This window comes from Copadichromis virginalis, linkage group LG7 (genome assembly GCF_057382275.1).
Source record: "Copadichromis virginalis isolate Kocher_CV1m ecotype Utaka linkage group LG7, C_Virginalis_male_GT1.1, whole genome shotgun sequence".
NCBI classification, from domain to species: domain Eukaryota; kingdom Metazoa; phylum Chordata; class Actinopteri; order Cichliformes; family Cichlidae; genus Copadichromis; species Copadichromis virginalis.
The window spans coordinates 1,870,587-1,881,440 of NC_140624.1; the positions used below are offsets into that span (position 1 = coordinate 1,870,587).

At 45.1% G+C, this 10,854-nt stretch overlaps 1 protein-coding gene across 2 annotated transcripts in view; it reads right to left on the reverse strand.

Annotated features, from left to right (window-relative positions):
- LOC146704153 (cytochrome P450 2F3-like) overlaps nt 1–10,436 on the reverse strand; it is a 33,928-nt gene extending 23,492 nt beyond the window's left edge. The window contains exons 1-11 of one of the 2 annotated variants that reach the window (XM_085461128.1): nt 10,185–10,436; nt 8,715–8,877; nt 2,249–2,401; nt 1,992–2,152; nt 1,795–1,863; nt 1,585–1,689; nt 1,266–1,404; nt 920–1,005; nt 697–798; nt 470–611; nt 40–382 (exon numbers count right to left, since the gene is read on the reverse strand). In XM_085461128.1, the coding sequence (XP_085317254.1) occupies nt 195–382; nt 470–611; nt 697–798; nt 920–1,005; nt 1,266–1,404; nt 1,585–1,689; nt 1,795–1,863; nt 1,992–2,152; nt 2,249–2,401; nt 8,715–8,877; nt 10,185–10,346 (1,470 nt within the window). In that variant the 5' untranslated portion in view covers nt 10,347–10,436 and the 3' untranslated portion in view covers nt 40–194. Of the gene's footprint in view, nt 1–39; nt 383–469; nt 612–696; nt 799–919; nt 1,006–1,265; nt 1,405–1,578; nt 1,690–1,794; nt 1,864–1,991; nt 2,153–2,248; nt 2,402–8,714; nt 8,878–10,184 lie in introns of those variants that run through there. The other variant, XM_085461129.1, reaches the window with a different exon arrangement.
- Nucleotides 10,437–10,854: the final 418 nt, after the last annotated feature.

The window sequence follows — 10,854 nt, forward strand, 5'->3', positions numbered from 1 at the left end:
AAAGGACTGTGTGAAAATAAATATTTAGACTGCAGGAACTGTTAGAAACATAAAGGGGAGTTTCATGTGTTTATTTCTTGTTTCAATAATACAACAGAAGACAAAAACTGGAATGCTCTATAATCTTTCACTTAATAGTATCCCAGATGCGTTCCCACCAGGATTTCCAGGATTTCCATGGTTAGTTTGTGACCTCACTGCGGCGTTCTGAGTTGGACTTTCATGCGGTAAGGTTTGGGAGTCAGAGTGACCCCATAGACTGGAGTGAAGTCTGGTTCTCCTGCGTCCTCGGGCCAGATGAACTTGAACTTCCTCAGCAGAGTCACAATCATGAGGAAGAGCTCCATGCGAGCCAGACCTTCCCCGAGACACACCCGAGGACCTGAGACATTGAAAAAAATACCTCAGTATCATCTACGACAGAAGATTTAATCATCTATGTCGGTATGTGAATCGTGTCTTCATGTACCTGCAGAGAAAGGCATGAAGGCCTCTGGTTTAACAAACTCTCCTTTGTCATCGAGGAAGTTTTCAGGGTTGAATTCATGAGGGAATTTCCACTGTCCCTCCTCGCTGAGCACTGAGGTCAGATTCTCGATGATCATTGTTCCCTGAGGACGAAATCAACCTCAAAACCATTAAGGATGCTCGTCACTTTCTCTGTTGCCAAAAACTATTTAACCAGTTGGCCCTTACCTTGGGAATGGAATAACCCATCAGCTCTGTGTCTTTAGTGGTGCAGTGGAAGACACTGAGAGGAACAGTGTTGGCAACTCTCTGTATCTCATGAATCACAGCCTGGATGAAGAGAAGACATTTCTCATGCTTTGGCTTGGAGCAGAATGTATGTGTGCACCCAGAACCAGGTGGGAACCTTAAAAATAAGTTCAATAGTGAATAAAACTTTGCTGTACGGCACCTGCACGTAGGGCATATTGTGTCTGTCCTCAAAACTGACCCGGTCTTTCCCTTCCAACACTCGGTCTATCTCCCGCTGACACCGTTCTGCCAGAGCAGGGCAACACGTTACCGTCTACACACTGCAGTCACCACAAGCAATGATACACAACAACATTATACCAAATATGTTCAGTGAATCAGCAGTATGTTGAGTTAAACCAATTGGCTGAAAATAGTTGCTTTCCATTGATTGTCATAGTCTACAGCATATAAGTGGCATGTGTCACACAAAGGTAAGTGCAACCAATTTTAAATGGACAAACATCAGTTGAACTGAAAGAAAAGAAGAAAATATGCAGGTTTACCTTGTACATGCGGATAGTTCATAAGGTAAAGAAATCCAGTAAGTAGGGTGTTGGATGTAGTGTCAGTGCCAGCAAAGTGAAGGTCTAAAGCGTACAGACAGATCCGGTCTTCTGAAAATGAAGACCCATCATCGCCTCTCTGAGTCAGAGGAATGATTTATGCAAATAAGGAAATTCAACTTTGTTGTTACAGGGTGAAAAGGTCACAGCCATATGTGTAGTCTCCTTAATGTAAAATCTATTTTTTCTAGTTATTTTAAATGTAATCAATTGCTTTATTATAATATCTGGGATAGTAAACTCCTCATTTCACACTCACCTTCTCCAGTTCATCCAGATAGCAGTCAACAAAGTCCCGTGGCTCTCCGGGAACTCGGGTCTTCTTGTGCTCTCTTATAAACTCATTTACAAGATTTTCAACTGTCTAAAAAAACACAAGTAACTATGACTGTATTAGCATTGACTTTTTCTTAATATTGATGAAATCCACAGATTATTTCAATGTAATTAAAGGGATTTTAAATGTTACCTCTGCATTCTTGAAGGCTTTCATGAAGGGCAGTGGTAGGTAACGAATTAAAGGAAAAGAGTCATACAGCTGCAAAGAAGGACAATCGTTTATTTTCCTCTATGCTTCAGTTGTAACAGAAGATGGTTACAGGACGCTGTATTTGCAATAATTAAGTCATTTCTTTTATTTTATCATTTTGTTGCTGTTTTACTCACCATAGCCCACGGGCCATTGGCTATCTTGGAATTCTCAGTGAAGCACCTAACAATCACTTTGATTAGCGCATTGTCATACTCGTAGCGTCTAGCGAACAGGACCTGGCAGATGATGTTGGACGCTGCATTGTGAAACATAACTTGAGGACTCATGGTTTTACCTGTGGGAGGCGTAATGTAAGTTATAAAAACCAAAGGAATACACAAGAACAACAGAAACAACAGCACAATGAACAATTCTATGTTAAATGACATACCAATGCTCTTTTCCAGGGTACTGACGGTGTATTTAATCTCTTCATGAATCCTGTCCTCCATCGAGTTCTTCCCCAGACCAAAGTTCCTCAAAGTCATCAGAGCAAAGCGACGATGTTCCCTCCAACTAGAGCCATAATCTGCCAGAATAACCCCTACAACAAGTTCACCAACACAAAAGGGGAACAACAAACTTAAGAATCATCTATTTGAACCTTTGATCATCACTGCTGTTATGTTCTAGAACTCTAAATTGTGTTAATGTAGAGAAAATTCACTAAAATCGCTGGGTGACAGGTATAAACTGCATGCAGACCTTTTTAGTACCATTACACTTTACAGTCATGCTGATGGTACACATGCAGTATCTAGTTTGGGATTGTCGTGTTAACAGTGCCAAACTACACAATTGGACATTGTCAGCAAAGTTCAAGAATTTAGTATTAGTAATATTTATTTCATCTTTTATTTGACCAAGAAGTTACACTCTTGAGATTAAAAAGGTCTTTGATGAGAGTGACATGCTCCGACACAGAGAGCATGTTTTAATGACGGAAGAAACCAGAGAACCAGGATTAAAATGTCTTGGTGCATGCTCAATCATCCATGTAAGTAAGACTGAAGAAGACGTTTCTCCCATTGAAAACACTATGTCTAGATGAACAGAATCAACCTTCTGGGAGAGAGAACCAGGAGAAAAGCCACGCAGACACAGGGAGACCACCAGACAACCACTGAGCCGCCATGCTGCCTCTTTTTAAGTGTTTGACTAGAAAAGTGAAGCAACCTGGCTTTCAGGAGGCTGGTGGAGCCTGAACTGTCTGGTCTGGGGTCTTTGACCCTATTTTTATGTGTTTGTTTTGTGCAGTCAATGCATCTGTTTATGTTAATTCAGCTGTGCCAGGGCCCTGCTCCGATTGGTGTGTGGATATACAGCTCCGACGTGACTGGTTCCAGCCCATTAAAAGGAGGCTGGAGTGCTGCGGTGGGAGAGGTTCTCGCGTTTCTCCTCACGACCCAGCAGTGTACCCCTGCAGTGCTGTTTTGACAGTTGTGGAAGTGGAGTGGGTAGGGGTGAGCTGCCATTTCTTTTGACCACCAGTTTTCTCCTGTTTTGAATTAGTTAAGGAGGTCAGACCCTGTCGTTACTTTTGACTTTTGGTAAGGTCAGGGGTGCGGGATTTGTTTAGATTTTAGCTTTGTTTATTATTTTGGCCTTGGCTCACCCTGAAGTGTTGACATTCCCGTTTTGTTGTCACATTATACAGTGGGGCAAAAAAGTATTTAGTCAGCCACCGATTGTGCAAGTTCCCCCACTTAAAATGATGACAGAGGTCAGTAATTTGCACCAGAGGTACACTTCAACTGTGAGAGACAGAATGTGAAAAAAAAATCCATGAATCCACATGGTAGGATTTGTAAAGAATTTATTGGTAAATCAGGGTGGAAAATAAGTATTTGGTCAATAACAAAAATACAACTCAATACTTTGTAACATAACCTTTGTTGGCAATAACAGAGGTCAAACGTTTACTATAGGTCTTTACCAGGTTTGCACACACAGTAGCTGGTATTTTGGCCCATTCCTCCATGCAGATCTTCTCGAGAGCAGTGATGTTTTGGGGCTGTCGCCGAGCAACACGGACTTTCAACTCCCGCCACAGATTTTCTATGGGGTTGAGGTCTGGAGACTGGCTAGGCCACTCCAGGACTTTCAAATGCTTCTTACGGAGCCACTCCTTTGTTGCCCGGGCGGTGTGTTTTGGATCATTGTCATGTTGGAAGACCCAGCCTCGTTTCATCTTCAAAGTTCTCACTGATGGAAGGAGGTTTTGGCTCAAAATCTCACGATACATGGCCCCATTCATTCTGTCCTTAACACGGATCAGTCGTCCTGTCCCCTTGGCAGAAAAACAGCCCCATAGCATGATGTTTCCACCCCCATGCTTCACAGTAGGTATGGTGTTCTTGGGATGCAACTCAGTATTCTTCTTCCTCCAAACACGACGAGTTGAGTTTATACCAAAAAGTTCTACTTTGGTTTCATCTGACCACATGACATTCTCCCAATCCTCTGCTGTATCATCCATGTGCTCTCTGGCAAACTTCAGACGGGCCTGGACATGCACTGGCTTCAGCAGCGGAACACGTCTGGCACTGCGGGATTTGATTCCCTGCCGTTGTAGTGTGTTACTGATGGTGACCTTTGTTACTTTGGTCCCAGCTCTCTGCAGGTCATTCACCAGGTCCCCCCGTGTGGTTCTGGGATCTTTGCTCACCGTTCTCATGATCATTTTGACCCCACGGGATGAGATCTTGCGTGGAGCCCCAGATCGAGGGAGATTATCAGTGGTCTTGTATGTCTTCCATTTTCTGATGATTGCTCCCACAGTTGATTTTTTCACACCAAGCTGCTTGCCTATTGTAGATTCACTCTTCCCAGTCTGGTGCAGGTCTACAATACTTTTCCTGGTGTCCTTCGAAAGCTCTTTGGTCTTGGCCATGGCGGAGTTTGGAGTCTGACTGTTTGAGGCTGTGGACAGGTGTCTTTTATACAGATGATGAGTTCACACAGGTGCCATTCATACAGGTAACGAGTGGGGGACAGAAAAGCTTCTTACAGAGGACGTTACAGGTCTGTGAGAGCCAGAGATTTTCCTTGTTTGAGGTGACCAAATACTTATTTTCCACCCTGATTTACGAATAAATTCTTTACAAATCCTACCATGTGGATTCATGGATTTTTTTTTCACATTCTGTCTCTCACAGTTGAAGTGTACCTCTGGTGCAAATTACTGACCTCTGTCATCATTTTAAGTGGGGGAACTTGCACAATCGGTACTGACTAAATACTTTTTTGCCCCACTGTAAAGAACAGATTTGTTCCCTGCCGCTGCTTGGGTGTTTGGGGGGAGCGCGAGTGCCTCACTCGTGTTATTGCCTGGCCCTAGATGGGTCGTAACAGTGTTTTCTCTTTGTTTAGTTGCTTTCAAAAGACCCTTATGAAGAAAACATCGAGGGAACAATTTACCCTGCCCGGGATAGTGTTACCGGGTATTAAATTTCAGTTCTTTTCGATTCTTTAGGGCCAAGAAAGACACGGCTCAAAGTGGTCTTTTACTTTAAAAAATGATCTTTATTCTACATTTCTGGATATGGAGACCTTAAGACAAAACACACAACTCCAGGTCTGAAGCACAAACGGAAGCCTAGTTATTTATATACTCGCTCTCACGTCACACCACACTTTAAGTTTCGATCAAACAGCCTAGTTGGTTTCACTTTCACCTCTCTGGTGGGGAAGGAGCCTGAGTTTGTGCGTGAGGTTGAGAGGTACCGGCTAGATATAGTCGGGCTCACCTCTACGCATGGCTTGGACTCTGGAACCAACCTGCTGAAAACGCTGGACAGACCCGGTGCACCTAAACGCGTAGTGAGGGTGTGCTGGGAACGTCTAGCAGAGGCCCAGTCCGCGAGATCTTCAACGCACACCTCCGGCAGAGCTTCAACAGCATTCCGAGGGAGACTGGGGACATTGAGTCCGAATGGACCATGTTCAGAGTCTCCATAGTCGAACCTCGGATACAGGAGGAACAATGCGGTTTTCGTCCTGGTCGCGGAACACTGGACCAGCTCTTTATCCTCTCGAGGATACTTGAGGGTGCATGGGAGTTTGCCCAACCAGTCTACATGTGTTTTGTGGACTTGGAGAAGGCATTCGACCGTGTCCCTCAGGGTGTCCTGTGGGAGGTGTTGCGGGAGTATGGGGTGTCTGGCCCATTGCTACGGGCCATTCGATCCCTATACAACCGTTGCAAGAGCTTGGTTCGCATTGCCAGCAATAAGTCGGACTCGTTCCCGGTGGGTGATGGGCTCCGCCAGGGCTGCCCTTTGTCTCCGATTCTGTTCATAATTTTTATGGACAGGATTTCTAGGTGCAGCCAAGTGGTGGAGGGCTTTAACTTTGGTGGGCTCAGAATCTCATCTCTGATTTTTGCGGATGATGTGTTTCTGTTGGCTTCATCGGGTGAGGGCCTCCAGCTCGCACTGGAACGGTTCGCAGCCTAGTGTGAAGCAGCGGGAATGAGGATCAGCACCTCCAAATCTGAGGCCATGGTTCTCAGCCGGAAAAGGGTGGAGTGTCCACTCCGGGTCGGGGATGAGTTCCTGCCCCAAGTGGAGGAGTTCAAGTATCTCGGGGTCTTGTTCGCGAGTGATGGGAGAAGGGAGCCGGAGATCGACAGACGGATTGGGGCTGCAGCTGCAGTAATGCACCGGTCCGTCGTGGTGAAGAGGGAGCTGAGTGTAAAAGCGAAGCTCTCAATTTACCGGTCGATCTACGTCCCTACCCTCACCTATGGCCACGAGCTGTGGGTAGTGACCGAAAGAACGAGATCGCGGATACAAGCGGTGGAAATGAGCTTCCTCCGAAGGGTGGCTGGCCTCTCCCTTAGAGATAGGGTGAGAAGTTCGGCCATCCGGGAGGGGCTCAGAGTAGAGCCGCTGCTGCTCCACATCGAAAGGAGCCAGCTGAGGTGGTTCGGGCATCTGACAAGGATGCCCCCTGGGCGCCTCCTGGGTGAGGTGTTCCAGGCATGTCCCACCAGGAGGAGGCCCCGGGGCAGACCCAGGACACGCTGGAGAGATTATATCTCTCGGCTGGCCTGGGAACGCCTTGGTGTTCCCCCGGATAAGCTGGAGGAGGTGGCTGGGGAGAGGGAGGTCTGGGCCTCTCTGCTTAGGCTGCTGCCCCCGCGACCCGGCCTCGGATAAAGCGGATGAAGATGGATGGATAGTTGCTTTGTCTCATTTCCAGCATTAATAAAGATGTGATCTAAGTGTATCTGCTGAGTCCTGCACACTGGGTTCACTCTCTGCCTGCCACACGTCCTGTTTCACATGAACACTGAACAAAAAACTGGTTTTCTTAAAGAGAAACAAACTCTGGTGTAGCCACGGTTTAACTCTCACTGTTTTGCCTCTTTCAGATGCTTTTTTATCAGTGTATCATATTTCCAACATGCTTACGCTCTGTGATTTTTGCACACTATGTTGAGATGCCTTTTACAAAGACATACACAAAGTGCTCTTATTTCCTTTTCATTTGTTTCACATGTCAAATACTACTGTGACATGTTACTGACACAGTGTATAAAACACTCTTATCTGAGTGTTACCTCAAAGTCATTTCCTGAGATAATAATGCAAGAAGAACAAAGGTGAAATATGCATATACTGCTTACCAAATGATAAAAATATAAAGACAAAAATGTGTCCTATACAATATAATACCTGCTTTACCTTTATTCTTGGTGACATCTTTTTTTTTTTTGTTGTTTTTTTGTGTCCCTTTTGGATCTTTAGCATCAGAATTGTTGTCTTAAGGCCAAGAAAGATGCCAAGCGGATTTATTTTACCAAGTGGATCATCATGGCCTTGCCATATTGGTCCATTTGATTGACCTTTATTATAATTATGAATTTATTTTATTTTCAGTTGCTACAAACGGGACAGACATGACTGGGGGATAGGACAGGGAGAAAGAATGAAAGAAAGAGAGGGAGAGAAAGAAAACCAAAGGGGAGAAGAGACGGTGAGAAGGGGGGGAAGAAAGAAAGAAAAACACCTGGGTCACCTGTATGGAGAAAAAAAACAGAAGAGAAAGCAAACAACAAAGAGCAACATAATAAAAAAAACGGCACCATCACAATAAACTAGCTAGCAGTAGATATCAGTAGATACTGAATAATAAACGATATTGTGCAGCACGCAAGATAGACAGCGCACAATGTGCTTTGAGGCAGCAGCCAAGAAAGCTGTAGTCCGCGTCTGTGAATACCCGTGTGTACACCTGTGAGCATACCTGTGTGGATCAGCATGCTTGCATTCCAAAGGTTTCTCCATGTAACGATCTGCTAGGGAGTGTGGGGGGGCCACAGCCCCGTCCTCCAGGGCATGAAGCAGGTATGGAGGAGATCAAAACTCCAGACATCCAGAGGCCCCCAGAACACAAGAGACCAAGGAAGACCAACAGAGGGGCAGCCGCGCCACTGTCCCAGAAAGAGCTCACTCAGCAGCCGCGGAGCAGAAGCCAGGGGGAGTTGCAGTGACGCGCCCGTGAGCTCCGCCGGCAGCCAGCTGTGCCTGAGTGACCGAGCCCCAGGCCGAGAGGCCGGGGGCACCCCACCTCCGAAGTGGCCCGAGCGAGCCCCAGGCTCCAGGCCCCGATAAGCGGCCGCCAAGGAGTGAGCCGGTGTGTACCTGGACGCCCACCCCCAGACACAAAGAACCACCAACGCACCGACACCTGAGGGAGTCCGCCATTGGCAGGGGAAGTGGTGGTGGGGGGAGATAGGCCTCCAAACCTTGGAGGGCCTGAGATGTCCCCAGAGAGGTGGCGTCTGATACTCAACCTGACATATAGACACAGACATACAGGCACACACAGATACAAACATCCATTCCTACCTTTACTCTTGGTGACATCATTAACAAACAAGTCTTGAGGTCGTCCAGCAAAATCACTAGCCTTGGTCACCATGGCCTCCTTTATGGCCTTCATCCCATTGATGATTACTGCTGGTTTAGGGCCAATAAAGATACTGTAGACATCTCCATAAGACTTCCTCAGCTGGGAGGGAAGGCGATAACAAGCACAGGATAAGTCATATGTTTAAAGTGGGCTAAACATATTTGCACAGCTGAGCACATGATATAGAAACATTGCATTTAAATATTACAAAACATACAGAGAGGATAAAATGCATTTAGGGACAAACCTCCTGTGTAGAGCTTTGTGTGGTTCCTAATATAGCAGCCTGCTGTAACATGATCTAAGACCGGGCATAATGGCACTTTTGTGTGATATGGTTATTGTCAACCAATCAGATGCAAATGTATTCATGTCCAACCAGAAGAGACTCGCCCCTGGACAGTTTGCTTGCTGGCACGTGTCCTAACCCACCAAAACCTTTTGTCTCCTTTATAACTGCTGAACTATGAAACGAATGAGTGTGTTGTACTAACACACACCCAACATTGTAGAATAACTATCTTATCTGATGCAGTACTTTGGTGAAATATTGGTAGTCTGCTGTTGTTTATAAAAAAAAAAACTGTTTTTAAAATAACTTGAAGGACAAAAAATAACAACTTCCTTTCATTCAAATTATAAACATATTTAATAAATATCTACATAAAGATGTTAGAAAACTCCTGTTGTGTAAGAGGTGCAGTACTGCTGGGACGCCAAGTTCATGTTTTGCAATCACACAGAGCAAACGGGTGCACTGTTGTTGCTGCCAGGTAATTTGTGCCCTTACAGCTCAAGATGTTTTTGGTTGTCATTATGTTTCATTCAGTTTGTAACAGCAACGGTTTCATTCATTTCAGGAAAAGCAGAAAAATTTCCTGATGTGTTAGTGTAACGGGTGTATTAAAAAATAATTTATATTTCACCAAAGATCCATCCTGCAGTGTTATCTTGCTCGTTCCCTTTCTGCATTTTGTTCGATGTTTTAGTGTGAATTAGTTTCTCTGTCGAGTACAGCACTTTATTGTAACATGCTAGTTAGCCATCTCAGACCAGAGCATAGGAGCATGCAGGTGGCTTCTCATGTGGGCCGCTATCCTTCTCTCTCCCTTGAAGGTGTTCATGCAGAAGTCCAGTAAAGTGAAGTCGCTGTGCTGTTTTGTTTTTATTTTAAACAGTTCGGGGAGAATAAATCCACCCAGCTGGCAAAGTGAGAGCTGAGTCCTCTGGTCATTCGCACAACACAACGCAGAGAACTAACGGCAATCAGAGTTTAAGGCCAGACCGGCTACATTAGCATCCAGACATTTAGACATATTTAAATGCTAATAGTAGTAATTTCACCAGTGCCATAACAATATGCACCTTAAACAAAATCCTCTTTATTGCAGCATTTTTTTTCTTACCCTTTCGAAGTCCTTTAAAGGGTTCTCCAGGCTCAGCTGCAAAGTGTTGCCTAGCAGGGGCAGGATAGGGGGTCCCGGTGGAAAGTTCTTGGGTCTCCGAGATTTGAGCTGAAGAACAATGAAGCAAACACAGAGCCACAGCAGCACAACAGAAAGGAACATGGTCAAACTGGACTGTACTGAAAGCTGGCTGACTTGCCATTAGTAGTAGCAGTAGCCCTGTCTCTTGTAAGTGTTTACTTTGTCCTCTGAGTCAAAGTTCAGAGAGGCTGTTAAAGAGGGAGGCCATTGGAGTTTTGCAGGTTTTCAGTGAGAGCCACTGTTAAACCAAACCATATGTTTTTGTGTCAGACTTGAGTATTTTCTTTTTAAACTCTGCCCATGTTAAAACACAGAAGCCAGTGAGTTCTCTCAATGCATCGCAGCTGAGGTGAATACTGATAGAGGGGGAGAGCCCGTGTATCTTCCTGTTTCCATGGTAATGTGCTCATTTAAATGATTTTTAGGTTTGTTTGATTGTAAATCAAACAAGATTTGAAGCAAAGTGTTTGAAGCAAACTGCAGTAAAGGCCCCAAATGGAGGACTCACAAGGCAGCAGCAAGGAGCAAAAAACCAAACAGCAAAGAGTGGAATCGAAGCTCTTTAACAAAGGTGCACTAAGGGAGGATA